This window comes from Spermophilus citellus (genome assembly GCF_964194105.1).
Source record: "Spermophilus citellus genome assembly, chromosome: 14".
NCBI classification, from domain to species: domain Eukaryota; kingdom Metazoa; phylum Chordata; class Mammalia; order Rodentia; family Sciuridae; genus Spermophilus; species Spermophilus citellus.
In genome coordinates, this window is record NC_138194.1 from 94,236,900 (window position 1) to 94,260,781 (window position 23,882).

The 23,882-nt window shown below is 40.3% G+C and overlaps 1 protein-coding gene across 1 annotated transcript in view; it reads right to left on the reverse strand.

Annotated features, from left to right (window-relative positions):
- The window catches only part of ASAP1 (ArfGAP with SH3 domain, ankyrin repeat and PH domain 1), a 331,734-nt gene that overhangs the window by 74,153 nt on the left and 233,699 nt on the right, over positions 1-23,882 (reverse strand). Inside the window, exons 6-11 of the mRNA XM_081266600.1 lie at positions 23,456-23,530; positions 22,911-22,960; positions 16,746-16,875; positions 15,175-15,260; positions 5,682-5,757; positions 4,220-4,306 (exon numbers count right to left, since the gene is read on the reverse strand). Of these exons, the coding sequence (XP_081122726.1) occupies positions 4,220-4,306; positions 5,682-5,757; positions 15,175-15,260; positions 16,746-16,875; positions 22,911-22,960; positions 23,456-23,530 (504 nt within the window). The remainder of the gene's footprint in view (positions 1-4,219; positions 4,307-5,681; positions 5,758-15,174; positions 15,261-16,745; positions 16,876-22,910; positions 22,961-23,455; positions 23,531-23,882) is intronic.

Genomic DNA, 23,882 nt, shown 5'->3' on the forward strand with positions numbered 1-23,882 from the left:
ATTCTGTGTTCAAACCTAAAAGCCTGGACAGAGGGCTTGAGGGCCGACAGAGGATGCAGTCCTGACGTGCAGGTGGACGCTCACACTCTGACCACGTTGCTGTCCTGCTCTCTCGTCAAGTAGCTAGAGCCAACTATATACCAGGCAAGCTGACTGATGTTAAAGAGGTCACAGATTCAAGTGACTTTCTTACTCTTGAGTAATTTCTCTAACAATCCAGATTCCTTTCATGTAACTAGACAATTTTAACATGGGCAGGGGTGGGGCATGGAGTGAAATCTGGCAATCTCTTGTGAAACTCTCCTGAATGTTTACCTTTAAACAGGGTCAGAGCCTTGAACTGCATAGTAACTGAGCTCACGGACTCCTCCCTGGTAGGCATTCCCATGCTTTCTGGATGGATACAGGACTGAGGGACTGGACTACATGCCAGACAGGCAGAGGAGTGACCCTGCCCTCCCAGTGCCTCCAGCTACAGTCCCTAGGAACAGTTGGGGCAATTTTCTCTTCTTTTTAAAAAATATATATATTTTTTAGCATTGATGGACCTTCATTGTATTCATTTATTTTTATGTGGTGCTGAGGATCAAACCCAATACCTCACACATGCTAGGCGAGTGCTCTACCACTGAGCCACAACCCCAGCCCTGGAACAATTTTCTTGAGGGAGGCACTATAACCTGACAAAGAAAAATTAGGACTGAAAATCAGCTCAGGTAGCAGGAACTGAGGCCCGGGACAAAATAAAGGCAGGGATTAGTGAAATCCACAAAGCTCTCTGTGTTACTCCAGTGAAATCACATGAGAATTCCAACTACTGATTTAAAGTCAAGGACCTCCCCTGTCTCCCAGAAACATTAAAAACAAAATCTAAAATCTCCTTGGATATCTTCTTAAAACCGTCTCTAAACTTGACTCATTTGATAGCCTTTAAAATACAAGTCTAAGTTTTAAAAATAAAAGTACTCATACATTTTTCTAAACATGGATTCAGATGAATAATGTATGAAAATTATTATAATCTTTAAACTTGGTGTGAAAACATTCCTTACATATAATTTATTATTTGCCCACATAAACTTTAAATTTTAAATAACAAGTGCTTGAGTTGAATGGGTTTGCTGTATATCAGGCAAACATATTTCTAAGGGTGAACAAAATGCCTTATTCTAGGCTTTGATTTTATTAAACTGAACAGAAAGAAGCAATATGTGGCAAAAGTCAAGCATCAGTAATACCAAAATGACTATTAGTGAGTTTCATGGCTTAATAAAGTTCTATCAATTATCATTTGTGCACATGGAGAAATGATGGCCTTTCAGGTGGCTTAGCAGAGTACTATAAATAAATGAAAAGGATTTTCTCTTCTGAGAAAGTAGGTATTGGAAAATCATCAACACAATCATATAAAAACACAACTGAAGAAATAGATCCCGAATTTATTCATAGCATAACAGAAGTATGTATTCAGAAAAGAGAAGTGCAAATGGAAAACTCATTTGGGCAAATATATGTAATATTAAAAATAAAGAATGAACTTAAATCCTTGGGGAAATTTCATGATGTGAGGCAGGAAATGTAAACTATAGAATGAAATTGCCCTATTATTTTTAGCTCAATTTCCTATCCTCTTATTAGTAGTGCAGACAAATCACTTTCTTATCTGAAACCGTATTAACATAAAATCTATTATTAAGGACTAAAATCTCAATCTCTTTAAACTGCAAGCAATTACACATACTCACTGATTTAATGGGGGTTATAAATGTTTCTGGTATTCAATTCAAAACCAAACTTCTACTGCTTCAATTTTCAATTAAGCGTGTGGATGAGTGGGCAAAGACCCCTTCTGTTTTGTCTTACTAAATGCTTATTAAGCAGTTCTGGGGTGCCCAGCAATGTGCCAGATATTGCAAAGTAGACAGAGAAGAGCAATGCATGGAATCGCCCAAACTTGCAAATCACACTGTGATGGCGATTCAGCACCTATCAGTGACTCAAACAAAAGGCTGGAATTTTTGAAATGATTCAGTACACTCTGAATATGACTGACAGACATCACCACTGAAAATAGAATATTTATAACCCTAAAGATAGTTAGGGAACAAATAGTTCTTTTGGGAGGTTAGGCTATTCTATTGTAAGAGGTTAAGATAATTAATTTCATAGAACACCTGCCAAAAGACAATAAAGACTTAATTTGATTTTGACAAGGAAAAAAAAACATGCCTTCCAAAAATCTGGGAATATTATTCACAATTAAAAATTTTAAAGTTTCCTTCAATGGAGCCATGTTAGAACATGGTGGGGGAGACAGGCTAAAAGATTTGTTGGGTGTTTTTAATTTCTCAGGTAACCTTTTATATTACTTTACACTGTTTAGAAAGTAGTGCAATGATGAGAACTCTCTGGTGGATACTCTCCTCTCACATTTAATCTAAGTTGTTAAAAATCATTAGCTTCTAAACATAGTTTGCAACAAGAGATAATAAAGAGCCATGTGAAAGGGACAGGTATGTTGTGAAAGATCAATTTTTCTTGTAAAACACTCTGGATATGCTGCTAATGGAAACTTATTTATTAATCTGGGGTAGAATTAAAACAAATCAAAACATCTGCTTTGTATCATGTACATATTCCTTTTGTTTAGAGAAAACTTTTTCTTTAGTTAGCTTAAGCAGAATACATTAGTCTCTATGCAAAACAAAAAAGGGACTTTTTTTTCCAATAAAGTATCCATATATAGGAAGAGGTAATCCTGTTGACAAAACAAAGATAGCAAGTGGTTAAGTGCATACCAGTAAGAATTCTCACTTTTCTCTCAGATACAATCTACCCAAGGCCCCCTGCCATTTGAGTCCTTCAACAGATTTTATACTGAGAAATCACTCAGGGAGGAGACATCTTCTCTAAGAAGGTGTGTGGTGGGAATGATTTTCAATCTGATGCTCAGGAAGGCCTCAGATCACAGGTGCAGGAAGCGCCCGAGACTGCTGGGTACAGACATTGCCTCAGAACACACAGATCTTCCTGGCCACCATGCCTTCTCCACAGGTGAGCAGGTACTTCACCTGAGAAAACCCCAAAGCATATAAAAACTGCATTGGAAAAGCAGAAGAACAGCAAGTTACATCCACTCAGTGAGGAAAACCTCCAGGGTTGCTGCATAGGCCCCGTGTGGCTGGCGCAGGGCTTCCCACACTTTAAGGACGGTTGCTTCATCTTTGTTCTGGACTCAGAAATTCCAGGAATTAGAAAAAGTGAGAATGCTACTGTTGTGAGATAGCATGAGAAATTGACAGTATAAAAAATGACTATTAATATTGCATTTGAATACTTAAATTTAATCCATAATAATCTCATAACATAAACAGGCATATTTGACTTTCTTCCATGTAACAAATGGTACTTATTTTTCAATTTTCCCTTATTATGAAATCCAACATTCAAGGTCCTTCTTAATCAGAACTGAGTTTTTATCTCAGAAACCCACTGCTTATTCTTCTACCTACCCTGCCTCAAACTGTTTGCAGTCTTCTACCTCGAGTTTCTCTCTGGCTGCAACCTACCTCCCAATAAATCCTGAATAGCACTGATACTGATTTAGGCATGACTAATGGGTTCATGCTTCTGACTCAGTCTAGATAATGAGTTCCTTGATGGAAGGGACTGCAGCTTAATATCTCAAACAGTGCTTGGCACACAGTAGGTATTAACTGAATGGTTGAACAAATGACCTTTATAATTAAGGTTACTGCAGTCATCTAACATCTACCTTGCACTGTATACTTTGTTTCAATATCCAAGGAACATTTTACCCAAATTTTTCTATTTATGGGGCAAAGCTTCTGTAGGATTCTGCCTCACAATATTTCCTTATTTCCCTGGCAAAATGAGACATGCCCCTTTGGCTGGATATAAGGTTTAGCAACATGGGGTGTACTGCCTTTCCTTCAAGGGCAGAATTAGAACTCTAGAGTCACAGGATTGTAGATCAGGGTATCTTTTTTTATAATGGAAAGAAAACTAAAATAGGGTTTCTACACTGGGCATCACTGTAGGTGCACATTGGTCCCTCACATCTCTTTGTCCCCACAACCACCCTGGAAGGAAGCCATAAATGTGCCTGTTTTGCAGAGCAGGAAACAGAAAGGGTATCAGTAGCATAAGCAGCCTCACTTACACTGTTAGCCCTGCTGGGAACATATAAACCACCTACTTCTTTCTGATCAAGCTGAAGAGAGGATTTTATTAAATCTCGAAGTGCAGTGAGCTGTTTCTTTTCTTCATCCTGGGTCTGTTTTATCTATGAAAGAAAAAAATCATCTTCTGTTACTTATCATTTATACTTTTATGAGCAAAGTTTGATTTATCCAAATATAGCACTCATCAAACAATTCAATGACACAGTAGATTTTCTTATTAGTCCTTCCTAAAGTCTTATTTTTGATATGAGAGGCATGGTCTTCTCATTCTAAGGAAGTACCAGTGAGTTCTGGAATTCATGAACAATGCACCATGCTGTCTTATTAAATAATACATCCAGCTAAGGCAAAACCCTGAAGCAGGAAGGTAAACTGATATAATATTGAGATCACTGATTCTAGCTTTTCAAAGTGTGGAGGTAGGAATACCACGATGGGATTAGATGGGCCGGAAGAGAAGCACATGGACAACCAGGAATCCCATGGGCCAGTGCACAACGAAGGTTCATGCCACAACATGTGAGGACAAGAGACTCCTGCTTTTCAAAAAAATCACTTGGAATTTAACTGTAATCTGAACCACATAAACTATTAAAAGAAAATTACAAAATAAATACTATGTGCTTTCAAAGTTATATTAAAAACATAGGTGGAAAATTCCTTATCTAAGACCAGAGTGTTTTTTTGTTTGTTTTTAGAATTTTGGAATATATGCACAATATAATGAGATACCTTGAAGATGGGACACAAATCTAAACATGAAATTCACTTTTATTTCACATATACTTTATAAAAATAGGCTGAAGGTAATTTTCTACAGTATTTTTAGCACACCTACATTTTGACTATGACCTGTTACAGGGTCATGTCAGTCAGTGCCCCAAAAGTTTTCAGATTTTGGATTCTGGATGTCTGGATGAGGGTTGTTCAACCTATATAAGACATTATTTACAATGCCAAAACCTTATCTGAAGATATTTCCTCAGATTCATAAAATACATTCTTTTAATACTTCTTACAAAGAGCTTCGTGTAGGCAATGAATTTGCCATTTGTACGTTTATATTTAGCTTTTTTTTCCCAGAAAAGTTTTCCTTTTGGTTTAAAAAAGTGAAACACTGGTATTTTGAAGAAAAAAAAAGAGCAAAATAAATCCATGACTCTGCTTACTCAGACAGTTATGTAATTTATATCCTTCCATGGCCAAAAATTGTTCCTGACTAACCGGCATTGAAATTTGAAGCTATGTAGTCCTGAACAGAGAACCATCCAGAACCAAAGGTTATATACTCCCCATCCTGCTCCTCCTATGCACCCCAAAGATGCATAGGAGGAGTATCTGACCAGTGGTAATTGCTCTGAGCTAAACAGAAGGATCACTTAGGCTTTTCTGCTTTTGATACCATTTCTCGAACAGATTTCAAATTTACTGATGTTTGCCATGAGTTGAAATGCATGTATTGCAGGGAGAACTTACATTATATAAATCAGCAGCCAGTTTTTCAATGTACTGTTTCAATTTATCAGCTGTTTTCAAGCCATCTTGGAAGAAACTATAATACAAAACATTGGCAGTTTTTCAGCAATGTAAAAAAAAAAAAAAGAACTATAATTACCTGAAAAATCTGAAAACACAGACCCTCTTATTTACCTTCACAAAACAAGTATAAAACAAATTTCAGTATTTTGTAAAGATGCACCACCAGCAACAAATTATGGCTAGTATTTCACATCTGATATCATCGTCACTGCAAATTACTGTTGCAGTCCTCACGTGATGATTTCATAATGTGTCCACCCATCTACACGTAGAACAATTCCTCCTGGTTGAGCCACATTTGAATTCAAGAAAGAAAAACATTTTAACCACTGGCATCCATGAAGTCAAAGTGGCCACCACGACAGAGATGTGACTGGACTAGAGGGACAGGCAGGAGGGAGGTCAGAGTTCTTTCAGTCCCCCAGAGGGGTCTGTATTCCAACACATGCTTAAAACAGAGGACTTCAAAGCAACGGTACAATGGACCTGGAAAACGGAATGTCAGCACACAGGTACAAAGGCCTGAATCCTAACAAGAGCTAACGCCAGCGGAATGAATGAAGCACTTCAATCTCATCCCTGTTTTTAAGAAGGGTACATGGAGGAGAGAGCGCACAGGACTTGCTCAGGTTGTTCACACAGAGACAGACGACTGAGACTCAGGCCTCCCTGATTCAGCACCCTTGCTGTCGACACCAGAGGGAGACTTCCTACTGCAGGCAGAGCACTCCCCTCAGGGGCCCAGTGTGTGACATCAGCTTAGTACAATAAGCTGCAGGACACTGGTATTTATGAATTCCACTGCTCTACTGGAAGCTTCTCTAATCATGCCCCCACTGTCCATTATTTCTCCATGGACTGTATCTGTTTTTCTGTCTCCCTACAGACAATGAGGACTATCTTATCTCCATATCACAGCCAGCCCTACACAATGCAGATGCTCCACAAGTGCCTGCAAATGAAGCAACAGCAAGATATTTTAAAACAAGGGAGAGAATTAAACAACAGCAGATGGGGTAGAGAGGGAAAATGAGAGGGAAGGGGAGGGGGGATAGTAGGGGATAGGAAAGGTAGCAAAATACAACAGTCATTAACATGGTATTATGCAAAAATGTGTATGTGTAACCGATGTGATTCTGCAACTTGTGTTTGGGGTAAAAAATGGGAGTTCATAACCCACTTGAATCAAATGTATGGAAGATGATATGTCATGAGCTTTGTAATGTTTTGAACAACCAATAAAAAAAAAAAAGATATTTTAGGGTACATTTTACACTTCTTCTCTACGTTCATTGCCAATAAGACGACCTATCAGAACTGGCCTTCACAGTGGTTTCTCAAGTTCTACAAGTGCCAGCATTCTTTAAGGCTGAAATCTTTTGGTGGAAAAATTTTTACCAAATTAAGAGAAACACTATTTTATAAAGTCTTCCAGCAAAAGGGACAGGGGGAAAGACACCTTTTTGGTCAACTATTTATTAAAGGCATAAAAATAGGAAAAGAAGAACTTAAATTATCACTATTTGCAGATGACATGATCCTATACCTAGAAGACCCAAAAGGTTCTACAAAGAAACTACTAGAACTAATAAATGAATTCAGCAAAGTGGCAGGATATAAAATCAACACACATAAATCAAAGGCATTTCTGTATATCAGCGACAAAACTTCTGAAACGGAAATGAGGAAAAACACTCCATTCACAATATCCTCAAAAAAAAAAAAATAAAATACTTGGGAATCAACCTAACAAAAGAGGTGAAAGATTTATACAATGAAAACTACAGAACCGTAAAGAGAGAAGTAGAAGATCTTAGAAGATGGAAAAATATACCCTGTTTGGTCAACTATTTAACTGGAAAACATATTCAAGTCCTCATTTTCAGGTTCTCACCACATTCTACAGGGATGCAAGTGAAACTTCTTCATACAGAATTAAAGAACTTGTATGTTATGTCCCTTGAATACTTTTCTGATTTTAACTTCTACTATTTTCCCTTAAAAACTTTAGGCTCCAAGCCAGGTGCAGGGGCACACATCTGTGATTCCAGAGACTTGAGAGGTTGAGGCAGGAGAACTGTGACTCCGAGGCCTGTCTCAGCAACTTATTGAGATTTTTGTCTCAAAACCCTAAAGAACTGGGGATGTAGCTCAGTTGGATAAAGCACCCCTGGGTTTTATCCCTATTGCAAAACAAAACCAAACCACCACCAACAAAACCAAAAAGCAATAAAATAAAAAACAAAATTAACAACAGAAATTGTTGGCCTGCAGCCATGCCACACTATTTCCAGTTGCTTGTTCCTTCTCAACCCATGGCTGACGACGAGGAATACGAACATGTCCTTCACTGCAGGAAGCTCCACTGGATGGTGCTGCTCTACGAATAAGCAAACAGATCTGAGCCTAATGCAAAGAAAGTGCTATCTACAGTGTGATCCCACTGATGTGCACACCAGGGATACCTAAGTTCAGTCATCTTTTGAGTGAGAAAAATGTGTGTTTTTTTTCCTTCAGCTTCATTTTTTAAAAACTTTCCCCTAAAACATGGCATATTACTGAAGCAAAAAAGATTAAAAAATTGATATTTAGTCTGGGAGGACAGGTTGAAGGCAAGCTTCTCGGAAAAAGTCATCTTAGGGCCAATTTCTAGTTTTGGAAATAGGAGCAGAAATGAAGGATGGGTTGCAGAGAGAACAAAATGACCAAGAGAGTAATAAGTAAAGGCATAAAGAGCAAATGCCAACATGCTGCCAACGTACTGTCCCTCTGGTGATTCCTTTCTTTGCATGCTTGATTCTCTCTCCTTGAGAAGGACACAGAACCACTACCTGTCACACTTCAGAGGGCAGCAGCTTCTCTCTTCCCCTCTTCCTCTCAACTTGCAGTTAGCTGCAGTTCCAAGGAAATGCATGGGCTTGGGAAAGTCAGAAGCATGATGTCCTAACTCTAAACCTTGCTAGATGTGAGTCCTGGGGCAGGGTAGTGGCTCTACATGCAGAGTGGCACGCTCACCTCTGCAAGTGCACATTAACTTTGAGGAGCACTAGACAAGCTACTTACTACAGACGAAAAGTGTTCTATCAACTGGGAGTGAAGCACAAGTGTGAGCTCTGATTACCTATCACGGAATTTGACGTGCAAATCCTCCAAATGGAAGGAAATCACCTGTCTGGCACTTGTCTCAGCCATGTTCTCTGTCCATATTTACTGAAATATGATGAGATCTTCAGAAAATTGATAATGATGACAACAGTCACAACAGCAGCAGGCCTGAACTGAGATTTTCTCTGTGTCTGTCACTATTTTGCACAATGCAGGGAATATCTCTTTTTAAAAGTTTTATTATGGAACCAACCATGTGATTAGAGCAGAGGAACCTTCAATCCTCCTTCTCCTCCCACCTATGGGGAGGGGAGTGGGGCTGGAGATTGAGTTTATTACCAGTGGCCAATAATTTAATCAAGCACGTCACATGATGGAGCTTCCAAAAAATTCCCTAAATAGAGGTATTCAGAGAACTTCTGGGTTAGTGTAGGAGAGCAGCATACCTAATTTCATGGGGACAGAAACTCAGGACCCTTTTGGATCTCACCCTATGTGCCTCATCATCTACCTGGTCACTTGTGTCTTTTATAATAAGTCAGTAACTTAAAAAAACAAAATCTCACTGCAACTCAACACAATAGGTAATTATCACTAGTCCTTATATAGGAAAGGGAGATGATCACTTGGCCTGGGAGAGTTCTGGAGAGCCCTGGAGATAATGTGCTTAACACAACAGGCACAGACATGTAGTTCAGCACGTGACAGTCCCAGGCCAAAACGAGCTTCATTAGTTTTCTGATCTTAGAGAAGGCAAGACTGGCTTCACAACTTAATCAAGCAGGTTGAGATACATGTCACCACATTTTAATGATACAGGATGCTAAGAAAATTTAAGTTGCCAGCTGATGGGCAGAGGGACCTCATATTTACACTGACAGGCTATAACACATCCACAGCCCAAAGTGCAAAGCCATGTTCATCTAATAGGGATACCCGTCCACTGGTAGAACAAATCTCCAGAAAACAAATCAGAGCCTTAGCATCCAGAGTCTCTATGTCCTTCATTTTTAGCCTACTTAATTGTGTCCAAACAGCAATGGGGAAGGAAAACCAAGCAAAACAAGAGTGTCTCCCTGATCCTCCTGGTTAGATTCTGTTCGAGTTGGCCTAGAAAGAGATGCTGTTTGACTAAAGGCTAAGAGAACCTATTTTCCAACCCACCAAACAAATTAAACAATGAAGTGACTAGCTCTCATACCTTCTGAAAGCCTGGTCTCCCAGCCTCAGGCTTCTGAGTCAAGAACTAATTCCCTGCCTTCCAGGTAACAGGGTGACTTCCTTCCAGACATACTCTGCACATCTGCGGCACCAATGAGCTTGAACATACAGCACTAATCCAACAATTCAGATCCAAGTGGCACTCCTGAACCCACTCCTGGAAATCAAGCCTTAAAAATATGGATGTCTAGGCCCAATCCCAGGCTTACCAAATCAAGGTTTCTGGCATGCTGTCTAGGAGCATGTACTCTGAAGCTGGAGACCTGGGTTGAAGATTTGGTTCCATTACTTTCTAGCTATAAGTTTTGTGAGAGTAATTTGTTTTATAGTTTTTTAATTTCATTTTTTCCCTCGAGATAAAATTCATATAATAAATTTCAGTCTTAAAGTGCCCTATTTAGTAGTTTTTAGTATATGTGCAACATTACGTAACCATCGCCACAAATTCCAGGACTTCCATCACCCACCAATGTCCTGCGCACAGCAGTGTCCACCACTTCCTCCCTTCTCCTCTGCCTTTGCAACCATGAAATCTGCCTTTTGTCTCTATGGATTTACCTGTTCTAGACATTTTACACAGAATCATACAATATGTGGTCTTGTGTCTTAAGCATGTTTCAAAGATCCATCTCTGTTGTAGCATGCATTGGTACTTCATTCTTTTGTATGGCTGAATACAACTCCCTTGTGCGGTGACACCACATCTGAACCATTCATCAGCTGATGGATATAAATATCTTTCTATTTTTGTTTATTACTTTAATTACAGGGCTGTAGTGGGTGTGGTGTCTGTGGTTTTTAAAATATGTTCTTTATTTATGTTAGTTGTGAACGAACCTCCTTATTTATTTATTTTTTATTTATGGTGCAGAGGATCAAACCCAGTGCCTCACACATGCTAGGCAAGTGCTCTGCCACTGATCTACAGCCCCAGCCCCTCACTGTGATTTTGATCTGCATTTCCCTAATGACCAACGACGTCAAGCATCTTTTCATGTACTTTTGGGCTGTTTTTCTCTCTCTCTTTTTAAACATAAAATAGAAACTAACTTTATTTCTCTGGAAGAAGTCGATATTGATAGCTGGGGCAGCAACTCTGGCCACAGAGGCTGGTAGGAAAACATGGATGGCACAGGGGAAAATGGGTCAAACAGTTAGCACTGGTGTCCCTCGGGAAAGCTGCCCCCCTTGGTCTCCTCCCAATCCTGGGGCCTTTGGCCCTGGTCTTTGCCATAAGATGGTCTGGAACCCTTTCTCTGTTTCCTGAACCACGTTGGGCTATTTTTCCAGGCACAAGATTCTAAGATCAAACAAGCCCCATAACGTGTCCATGGTAAGATCACAAGTCACATTCTTTTGGCACCCCCAAATGTCTGCCAGGGCTCTCTAGAAGAGTGCCAAGCCCTTATGGTTTCCCAGGTGTTGACCCATCTTTGGGCCAACACATCCTCCTGCCCAGGACACACACTCCAGTCATAGGCCCCATCAAAGACTAGAGGCAGAGGCAGGTCACACACTGCCCGAGGAGGCAGCCCCCAGCCTATTATGGGGCTCCTGCTCACCTCCTAGCTGGGGCACTGAGTTCTGAAACAGAGTGTGCAGGGACAGCGTCTGGTGAGAGAAATGGGCAAAGCAGAATTCCAAGCCTTCTGCTGCCTTGGCCTCGCTCTGCCCCCTGGGAGCAGCAAGTCCTCCAGGCCTGGTGGGGAGTGTCTCCTACCCTTGTCCCATGGATGGGCTCAAGTGCTTCCTTCAGAGCAGACTCTTGCTCTCCAGATGCCTTTGAATGCTTGTGATGGGCAGGGCCACTGGAGCCCAGCAGTGGGCAGCCGGCTTGTTCCAGGTTATCTGTATATCTCTTTTAGAAAAATGGCTATTCATAATCTTTGCACATTTAAAAAATTGAGTTGTCTTGTTGAATTCTTTCTACATTCTGTATACTGGATCCTTATCAGATAGTGGTTTGCAAATATCTTCTGCCATTCTCTAAGCTGTCTTCTCATTTTTTTGACAACATCCTTTCATAAGCCAAAGTTATAAATTTGGGAGTCCAGTTCTTTCTTTGGTTTTCTGTGCTTGCTATCTCTATTTTAACACATTTTTTGGATAGCTATTAAATGAATGAACAAGACTTCCAGCGAGTTCTTTATCCTTTTTGAGCTATATTTTCTGATTGCTCTGAATAGGAAATGAGAAAATGCATGTAAAGAATTCTGGAAAGGCTATACACCCTGGCCTATAAAATAAGCTCTTGGCAAATGTCAGGTTTTATTACTGTTTGTAAGATGAAGGATAATAGAGCAATGTTTGTAAAAGCTCTTGACTGTGCAGATTGTAGTGATAACCCAGGTGGTAAAGGAAATAGGTGAGCAAGAGGATGTGTTTGTTTTGAGAGCAGCACATTACCAACCATGCTCGTGTTTGAAGTAAGGAGTAATTAGAGTGGGTGAGCTGAAATGGGTAAGAAAAAGTCAAGAGCTCTTTCCTGCTCCCTTTATTTCTTCATTGTTGTAGCTGCATTCACATTAAGGTGTCATGATACATGAGGTATTGCCTTGCAAATTCACTCTTTAGTACCGGCTGATGCTGTATTGAAAATGATTTGGGAACTAGAATAAATGCTCAGAAGAAGAAAGTTTTTAAACAAAAATCTGAGTAGAGAATGCTTTATAGATCCACAACATGCCTATTAGGAGTTCTGAGGGACTGGCTAAAGTAGGAAAAAAATAAAATGCTCCTTGAACGAGAACCCCCACCCTGGCATCTTGCTATGATGGAACTCTGGGTCCAACCATGGGGTAACTTAGAGTTGAATTTCAGTATAACCCGGTTCTACCATGAGGTCTTAGAACTGCACACAAGGTTCTTCACGTGCAGAGTTCTTCTTCTGCTCATACTTCTCTGTCCTAGGGGGAGACTTTCTCACCAGAAAAAGTCAGCCATCCTAGTCCAATCGTGAGTACTACTACCTCCTCCAGGGTACAGTGACCCACCTTCTCAGCCTTCCTGGCCAGAAGTGTCTCCTTTTTGTCTCCTTTTATGTCTATGTCACCAGTCACTGTTTAGAATCACTGCTATTACTGATATGCATGACCTAATTCCTGTACCAGACAATTAAGTCCCAAGAAGAGAGCCCTTATTTAATTTCTGCCCCAGAACCCAGTAAAGTAGCTGGACTTTGGTAGGAGATTAATAAATATTTCTGAGCAGGGAGAAGCAAAGAATAAAAGAGTAAAGGGAGGACACATTAGCTAATACAAGTTAGGGTTGCTCTTCTCATCTTTGCTAACAAGGCTACAATGCGTGTATTTTACAAAGCCTCTTATATTTGGAAAACTCATGTTTGTGTAGCTCAAACTCTCATTCAGACTTAGAAAATCTGAGATCAAAAAAGATTTCTAAAATCAGGTTAAATCAGATTTGCTACCAAAGTGTTGCAATTCAGAAGATTGAGAGATTCGCTTATTTTGGCAAAAGTTTCAAAGCAATAAAAGGTTTCTTAATAAAATCAAAATTGATGAAAGATGAAAAATTCCACCCAAAACTAAAATCAGGGATCACCACAATATCCTTCCAAGTTTCATAATTGTCCTACTCCACTACTAAGTCAAAAGGAAGTTCCTAGTCTTCAGTAAGAGCCTTCATCGAGGGCTGGGGATGTGGCTCAAGCGGTAGCGCGCTCGCCTGGCATGCGTGCGTCCCGGGTTCGATCCTCAGCACCACATACCAACAAAGATGTTGTGTCCGCCGAGAACTAAAAAATAAATATTAAAAATTCTCTCTCTCTTAAAAAAAAAAAAAAAAAAAAAAAGAGCCTTCATCGGTCAAGTCAAACACTATCCTATAAATGTGGAAGCTATTTCCACTTAAATATATGCTTTTTATTTTTGATAAACATTTATACGAGGGTAGAAAAGAGAAAAAAAGTTATCAAGTTAAATTTATGTAAATAACAATGTGATCATTAAAAAGCTTTTCCTAAAGAGAGACATCCCAACAACAAAATATATCGCACATCCTCAAAAGAACCCTGAGTGGTACTAGAAACCTTACCCCAACTTGACAGATGAGGACACTGAGGTTCGGTGAAGAACCTGATAGTGAAGGACCTGATCACGTGTCCCCGGCCCCAGGGTCAGAACTTGATCTAATCTACTACATGACTTGAGCCTTATGCTGTTATCATAAGATTAATGCTGACTTCCCTAAATGTTTCAATTGTATATAAAGATCTGTCTAGATAATGCTACTATTAAAAGGAATAAGAGATCAAAGGGAATTATGTATTTAATGTTTTGGAGAGTAGGCATTGTAACCTAGTCCAAATGACCTTGACATTATTCTACTCATAAATTTATATCAGAGCCATCTGGACCACTTTGGAAAGGTCCTTGCCCTATCTTCTCTATAATTTTTACCAATTAATACCAGACTTTAATAGTAACTGGCACATTTTCACATAACACTCTTCCTGAAAACTCGTGCAAGTTAACCCAACAAGTAAAGAGGAAGTAAACAGATGCGCTGCCAGAGAATCATGAGAAGAATAAAAAGGCAGCCCTGCAATGCAGACAAACAAAAGTAGAGCCAGCATACAACAGTGGATGTCTCTCAGAACATAACACCATTTCATAGAAACCCATGTTCAAATGAAAAGTATTCTTCATGCCCAAAGCACTCAATTTCACTTATTTAGATGATGAGAAAACACCCAAAACAAATCCAGGTGGGAATACATGGTGTAAATGACCCACTGACAGTAAAACGGCAAGTACGGGAAGAAAATGGGCCAGCAAAAGGCCCCCATTGGGACAGGACTCGTGTGTCTCTGACACAGGCTGCAAAGGCTGGCCTGCAAGTTCAGCATGTCAACGGAAGACAGCGTGTCAAGTGACCAGTCAGTTGTTCCATTTTGAGCTATTAATTTATATAAAACTCTGTAGATAGAACACAACACAATTTCTTGTCCACTGAGCTGTGGAATATCATTATATAGTTATATACAGCCCTAAATGAAGGAAAAAAAAAAGCCAAGAAAACCAATGAAGCAAAGGGGCCTTCCCTGGGCTACGGGCTAAGGCTATGACTGTAATGATCTACTTACTTGCACTGTGCGTGATAATACTTTATAAGGTTCTGCAGCAGATCCACACCCTTTTTGGTCTTGATTTCATTGACTTTAATGAGATACTGTGGAGATAAAACAGAATTTCATGATGCTAATTTCAGGCAGGGTTCTTAAATCATGGGTTCAGGTGGCACACCACCACACTGGGCTACACAAGTCAAAGAGCCTCAGTGGCTTCAGACAAGGTGAGCTTGATTTAGGGAATGTGGATTTGGCACAGTCACAGAGAGTGTAAAACAGATTAGAGCATTAGCATTTTATAAATTTTCACAATTAGTTTACTAGACAAGCGGAAATAAAACACAGCAAAACATTCTAGAACAGTTGAGCATTCCCCCTCAGTGCAATGCATTTCAGACTTATAGTTCACGTGCTTCTGAAAGATAGCTCTGTGCAGAAAACAGGAGTCCCTTCAAGAAAAGTGATACTGGGTGCAGTGGAGCACACCTGTAATCCTAGCTACCTGGGAGGTTGAGGTAGGAGGATCACAAGTTCAAGGCCAGACTGGGAAACTTAGTGAGATCCTGTCTCAAAATAAATAATAAAAATTTAAAAAAGCTGGGGAGTCTTGTTCAGTGCTAGAGTACTTGCCCAGGATGTGCGAGGCCCTGGGTTCAATCCCTAATATTACCCCTGACACCTGCTTAAAAAAGAGAGAGAGAGAGAGAGAGAGAGAGAGAGAGAGAGAAAAGAAACATGCCATAAGATACCAAAACTTATAATCCAAAGACGTGAATCAAAAAGAATTCTTGTAACTTAAAAATGAAAAAAGAAATAAAAATAATAACAATCTGTTATTAATTCATGTAGTTAACTAAACAGCACTGATTCTGATTTTCATTACCAGCCAAGATTTTTCTATTGACATTGTTTCTTGCTCACTTTGTTTTATCATAGAAAAGATTTCATGATCAAACAAGTTTAAGGAGTCAAATGTTTACAAGGAAGAAAACACAAAAGAAAATTCAGGAGAGAAAAACTTGAAATGAGAATTTTTTTCATTTTAAATATTTTCCAAAAACTGCAAAAGCATCTCCATTACCCCGAAGCAGCCAGCATTAGAACAGGTTAGAACAGGTCGAAGTCAAGCGGAGCTAGTGTCTGGTGGGGACTCAGTTGGAGAATCACTGCTCTAAGCTTAGGCAGCATGCTCTTGACTGCATGTTTTTCATAATCTCAGACTTCCTCAATGACTCCTTCATTTCAGTCTTTCCTTCATTCCAACTGAATTCATGGTTAAGAAAAGCATGCTCTAAATTTTTAATGTCATCAGTGTTACCTCTCACCAAAATTTATCCCCCACTCACTCACTCACAAGCAACATTAAGGTTCTCACCAAAGAATCCTGTTTTGGCTTAAAGAGCCCCATAGGACCAAGGCTCAAAATATGAGACAACAGGGCAATGATGGATCCCAAAAGGCTTGGAGAAAAATGGAGATTAGAATCCTTAGGAAAGAGTCCCCTCCTCTAACGCCCCAACAGCCTGCTGACTGGCAGGACGCTAGTTACCAAGCTCCAGGCCAGAGATGGAAAAGTCCGTTCCTACCTCACACATTTGGAGCTGAAACAGGCGCCTTTCCTTCTCCATTTCTTCGGCAATCTCGGCTCCTGTTATCTCGGTGCGGATCATCCCGTGCTGTTTTGCATGCTCTCTTTTTTCCTTTTCAATTTTTGTACTATAATAAAAGCAGATATAATTTTTTCCCAAACACGTTCATGCACAAAACCAAGAGTGAATCCTTCTGGTTTATCAATTCTATCAAATGTACCAGTCTGATGGGAGTTGGTGATAACAGGGGAGGCTGTGGGGGGGGGGGTGGGGCAGAGAATATATAGGAACTCTCAGTACCATCTGCTCAGAAAAGAAGCCTTTTGGGCTGAGGATATAGCTCAGTGATAGAATGGTCCATCCTGGGGCCTCATGCATGCTGGGCAAGCACCCTACCACAGAGCATCCTGCTACCAGCCACACTCCCCTCCCCCAAAGAAACTCTTAAAAAACCAACACACTGATGTCTCCCCTTTAACGAGAGCCCCTATTATTTCTTAATGACTAAACATCAGGAGGCAAGAACTTTTAAATCAACAGAATCAACCCTTGGTAAAAATATAAATTTAAAAAGCACTGACACCTTGTGTGGGTTTTCATCTAGGAAACTTTATATTTTAAATTTAACTTTACACGTGATAGATCCATAAAAATTCTCTTACATTTTGGCTGGCAGGGGGGAATTTCAGATATTTTACCTTTTCTTGTGGGTAAAGCACTTCATGATGGAAATAGCAGCAGAAAGCCGGAAGAACTGAGGCTTTTCCGAGTTATTGATAGATTATGAGACTTAGAATTATTACAAGACAATTAAAGTATATAATGAGTCTTTGTGGGTATGCATAAAAATGAGACAAAAGTTATTTTAAACTTGTGCTATTTTTATATCCCAACAACATATTTTAATCATTTAGCCACTTATCATTAGGTTGTACAAAATAAGGATTGGGAAAATTCCTTATGTATAATTTGGGATTCTATGGAAAAATCTTTCAGTGAGGAGGGAAGGGTGAGGGGGTACCAGGGAAAAAAGAAGCAGGTCACATTAAATCTACAGTACATGAAGCCAGCACTTGGCTGACAGATGACATTTTGCTAGTCACAGCAATAATCATAACTCTGTCCAAAAATCCACTTAAATTTGAAAATGAGCTTCTAATTTCAGAAGAATCATGGATGTAAAGATTAATTCACTTCACCCTCTAGTCTTCTTTAAGTTGTAGTGGTAGCAGAGTGGGGAGCCAGACACCACAGAAAGCTAGAATGCTCGTCTATATACAGATGCAGGGAAAACGCACTCTCAACAATGGAAAGTCTACTGCAGATCTGGCTGATTCATTCTAATTTACTAATGCTGTATTTAAGCAACTCTCTGATCATGACCCTGTGGCTGTCAAAGAGGTGTGATGGTGAGAATTTTAGCACAAAGAGAATAAATCTCAGTTCCCTGTGCACTGACGCAGGTGCAGAGTGTTGCAGAAGTTTGAGAAGAAATGGGGAGGGGGGGGAGACAGGCATGAGTTAATAATAATGCTAGTGCTTGGTGCACCGCAGTGACTTGATCACATGTGGCTATTTCTTTTTCCTTTATGGGTCCTTTCACATGTTAGTAAAGGCCTCAAAAAATCATGCTCTCCCTGAAGACAAGAACTGATGACCACAGGGAGGAGAGAATTCGCAGTGTTTGGAAGAGTAGGGCTGAAGAGGAGAGAAAAGTCTGGGCCTTGAGCTATGGGTGCTCTGCCTCTCTTGCTCAGCCACTTCCAGGATGTCACCACACTTGATCTCTAGGCAGGACACTGAGGGCCCCTGAAGACACCTCTGATGCTGACATCTGCAATACTCCTGGCCAGAGGGCTGCCTTGGCGCCCTACACCTCACACCCAGAGGCTCTGTGCTTTCTCAATGATTCCTATGGGTGAACCCGAGCATTTCACCAGGCCCTGGGTGGCTTGCTCTGAAATACGGACCAGCAGCCAAGGACTAGAAGACAACTGAGGACAGCTTCTAAAATCAGAGTGAGAATGTCCAAAACAATTGGAGAGGAAGGGAGAGAAGGAACCAAAAGTCAAATCCTCAGCTAAAACAAAACATTCAAAAACCTGGTTGAGCAAAAGATCTTTTAGATATTAAAACAAAACAAAACAACAACAACACTGCAATGTAATAACAGAAAAGAGAAGAAAAGTGTAAGAACAACCTAGGAAGCTCAAGATTGAAGGATGAGTTGTTTGAGAAAGACGTAAAAAGAAGAGCCAAGAGGAATTACAAAAAAATATTTCCAAAGCCGGGAAAATAAAAATTCCACGTGAATGCACACACCATGGCACATGAAGATTTCATACTGTCTTTTATAAAAAGAAGGCTAATGTTTTCAAACAGATAAATCAATAAATAAAAAAAAACCCCACATCTCACATAGGTATAAATGGGAGTCTGAAAACAGGAGTCTTTCTTAAATTAGCAACATTGGAAATTAAAAAACAAGGGAACTGCCTTCAATATTCGGACAGAATGGTTACACTATCAGGGCTTTTTATTCAGCGAATTCCCTTTTTGTGTGATGGCAGGAGGAAGATAATCTGGACACGTGAGCCTGAAAATCCGACCTCTGTTAAAGCTGTTTGGTGGAAACTACTGGAGGTGTTGGGCCAGAGACACGTGGGGTGCACCAGGAAAGAGGAAGCAGATTTAAGACTAGAGAGGCCAAAGGCAGTCTACAACGACAGCTTACTGCGGATCAGAAGAGCTCTGGGCATGGGGGTCTACAGACAGAAAGGAAGGAACTGACAGATAATTTAATACAAGAGATACAGACATTATTTTAATATGTGCAAGGTACTTTCTAAACAGAAATACTACTGACAGGAGTCTGACATCTACTGGGATGCCACTACTGTTGCCCTTTGGAATGTCAAAGGCAAAGACCTCACTTTTAAAAAAATTTCTGGTATTGTTAACTTAAGGAAAAACCCAATGTCTTTCTGATTCCCACTTATTCATATATGATATGTGATCATTTTTTAAAAATTCACAAAATATTTTAAGCAAATAAAAAAGCAAAAAAAATCATACTATAAGAATGGAAATTCAGGCTGTAGGCCCAGCTACTTGAGTCGAGATGGGCAAGTTCATGAAACAGGAAGGTGGTGCTGGTCCTGGCTGGACGCCACTCAGGGCAAGGCTGTCATCATGAAGAACAATAATGATGGCAGATCACACTGCCCCTGCAGCTACACTCTGGTGGTTGGAACTGATGGCTGTCACCACAAAATGACAGCTGCCTTGGGCAAGAAAATCGCCAAGAGGTCAAAGATCAATTCTTTTGTGAAAGTTTATAACTAGGATCATCTCGTGCCCACAAGGTACTGTGGATATTCCCTTGGACAAAACTGTTGTCAGCGGATGTCTTCAGAGACTCAACCCTTAAGCACAAGGCCCGATGGGGGGCCAAGGCTAACTGGAAAGAGAGGTATGAGACTGCAGAGAACAAATGGTTCTTACAGAAGCTTCAGTTTTGAATTTGTTTGTTTCCACTATTAAAAAAGAAGAATGAAAATCCAATCAAAATACACCATTCAGATATTCATGAAAATATAAACACTGATGAATGGTTTAACCAAGAATTGCATGAACCACACTGGATGAACAGGGTTGAGAAGGTGATGGTGGCTGTGGAAGGAGCTAAATCCTCAGCTGCCACAGCGGCATGTCATACATGAACCAAGGAATGACAGCAAGAGAACACTGAGGGACAGGGACTAAAACAGCAAACAGGTCAAAGGGTTGGAAACGAGAGAGGCCCAGCAGGCTGGGAGGGTGGCGAGAACTACTGCATCTTCTTTGGAAGCACACTCACTGCCCACCTCGCCCTCCCTGCTGCTTGTGTCACTTGTGAGCCTTGTGCCTTTAAGTGCAACACAGATGCACCAAGCTTGCACTCTGCAAGACAACACAGGTGAGAACTGCTATGTGGGCCTTGGGTCCTTCCTAGAACACTTTCCACTCCGATGAACTTCTACAATGTTGAAACCATTGATATTTGGGGTCTCCACAATATGCTGTGACAATAAGTCCTAACTGAAATGAGCACGATCTGATATTTTATGTACATATATTGACCAAATAAAATATTTGATTGTTAAAAGGTTTAATAGAAAGCTGGACACAGTGGCACATGCCTGTAATCTCAGCTACTAGGGAGGCTGAGGCAGGAGGACTGCAAATTTGAGGCCAGCCTTGGCAACATGGCAAGACTCTGCCTCAAAATAAAAATAAATAAGATTGGGAACATAACTTAGTAGTACAGTGCCCCCGGGTTCAATTCCAATAGAAACTATTTACTGAGAGACTATCCTATTGAAAACTGTCAATACATTATCTTATCCTTAGAAAAAAACCTTAAGAAGTAGGTAATTTTTACATTATTTAACAAGCGAGGATCACTAAAACATACTTTACTATTCTGGCTCAAGATCACAACCTAAAAATAATACTGAAGTCTGTGATCCTTACCATTTTGTTTCACTGCCTCCTGGGTGCTAAATGGAAGACTGTGAACTGGGGATAGTGGCACACACCTATAGTCCCAGTGACTCAGGAGGCTGAGGCACTAGGAAGGCAAGCTTGAGGCCAGCCTCAGCAACTTAGGGAGACACCATCTCAAAAACAAAACAGAACACAAATAACAACAAAAAGGACTGGGGATGTAGCTTAGCGGTAAAGCACCCTGGTTTCAATCCCTAGTGAGGATGGCGGGGGGAGACAATAGAAAATGTCCAGCCTTTTTTGGTTATTTGGAAGGTAATAATAGATTCTCTGTGTATACTTGAAAGTCATTTTGTTTTCTATGATGTAAACAAATGAGACCTATTACACAAGAGACAATTTGTTTTTTTCCTTCCTGCACCACAAGAAAGAAATCGACCTATTTAGGAAAGTAATTATTTGAAAAGAATTTATTTAGCTGGGTGTGGTGGTGCATGCCTATAATCCTGGTGACTCGGAAGGTGGAGGCAGAGGATTTCAAGTTCAAGGCCAGCCTCAGCAACAGAATTAAGTGTCCTTGTTCAATCACCAGTGCAAAATAAATAAGTTAAAAAAATAAATAGAAAGAAAGAAAATAATTTATTTAAATTATAAAAGCAAAAACCTTCCTCAAGGTCGTATAACTAAAACCCACTGAACTTACTATTTGAATTTTTTGTGAGTGCCCATGACCTACTTTTCATACAGAAAGAAATGGCCCATAGCATTGGTCAACCATTGTCAGAGCCTTTTGGTTCCCAGCTGCATTTTTAGCTGTTCATGCACAGAAGCATCCCTAGGATGGCAAGTGCCCAACAACGCACTTGTTACATAAGTAATTACAAAAGTAGCTTGGGAAACAGGCTTAGTCCTGAACTTGTTCTTCTTTTGCTTCTCTTTTCATTCCGCTGCTATTGCTGCCTTCCAGAAATGTCTTTATTCTCTTATGTTTACAGTTATCCATCTTTACAGCCAAGAATTTTATTAAAAGCTTTAAAATACACACATCTCCCACCCTATTCTACTGCCTGGTATTACAAATTTCCCAGAGTAGTAATAAAGGGCCATGGTGCAATACCTATGGTATAAACACCAGCCAGGCAGCATGCAAAGTGCTTACTTCCCTAATCCCTCCCTCTGGTCTCACCCCAATGCCCATGTTCTGCTGCTCAGGCTCTGGGGTAGACAGACCTGGAGTGAATGCCAGCTTGATGGCTACCAGATTGTGTTTTTCTTTTTCTTTCTTTCTTCTTCTTCTTTTTTTTTTTTTTTTTTTGGTGGTGCTAGGGATTGAACGTGGGTACTTTACCACTGAGCTGTATCTCCAGCCCTTTGGTAAATTTTTTATTTTGAGGCAGGATCTTGCTAAGTTGTTGAGGCTGGTTTCAAACTTGCAATCCTCCTGCCTCAGCCTCTGGAGTTGCTGGGATTACAGGGGTGCACCACTGGGCCTGGCCGTAACTACTTTTAAACTAGGTCAGCACCCCCAATTTAGGTCTTCCAAGGGCATATTAAGTGTTTTGTTAAGAAGATATTAGGGGCTCTATCCTTTTCCCAATTACTTTCTTATGAAAACAAACAAACAAAAAGCACTAATACCCAAAACAAAAACAAAACAAAACAAAAAACACTTACAACTTTGTCTCATAATCTTTCCAGGCTTTGTCAAATGGCTTCTTGAGATCCTTAGAAAAGAGAGAGAGAGAAAAAAATAAATAAAAAAACTGAATTCTATTTACTTCTGCTTAAAAAGGACAAATAATTTTGAAATAACATTTTAGCAAAAATGACCTCCTTTATGGGCCATTTGAAACTTTTCTGAAGAGGCTTGGTGCACATTATACCACTTATTACACACAGAAGCCCAACAGGGAGGCAAGGTGGGTGCTCCTGGTCATGCTGCCCCAGAGCGGGACCCAGAGATTCCAAGAGGTTGGTCAGTGGTGGTCACACTGGAGGAGCCAACACAGATCTCCTGAAAGTGCCTACTCTCGTTCCTCTCCACCCTGTATCAAGCAGCACATCTTTTCCAATGATCGTTTTTTGAAGAACATGATTTTAATGCTAAAAATGTTCAGAGTACCTCTCAAGTACAAGTACTGTCATGATCTTAACAGGAAAAAAATATCAATCCTTCCAGTTAAAGTGAAAATCAAAAGCTCTGAATTTTGGACACTTACTCCTTTGACTCCCTTTAGGTCTCCTTTTAACAAGGAATCCAAGGTGAAGATCACATTGTGGCTCAGACCCTGGAGCTAAAAATCAAAACAAAGGAAAGATGGAAGACAGTTAAAAAAAAAAAAAAAAAGCAGCAGTAAGACAATAAAACCAGCTCTTGCTGACCGAGCATTTCTCACACACGGCTCTGGAAGGCTCTGGAAGGCTCTGGAAGGCTGCAGCGTGTGTATCACCTCACAGAACCTACAGGATGTCTCCCTGGGGAGGCGGCACAACCACTGCCACTTGGCACTGAGAAATGGGGATGGAGGTGGCGTGTTGGTGAAAGTGCAGCCCCCACGGGGGAGCAGGTTTTTCCCACTGCTCTGAGGCAGTGGCCTGGGGCTCCTTCCTTTAAAGGTACAGGGAGAGACTGAAAGGAGATGGAGC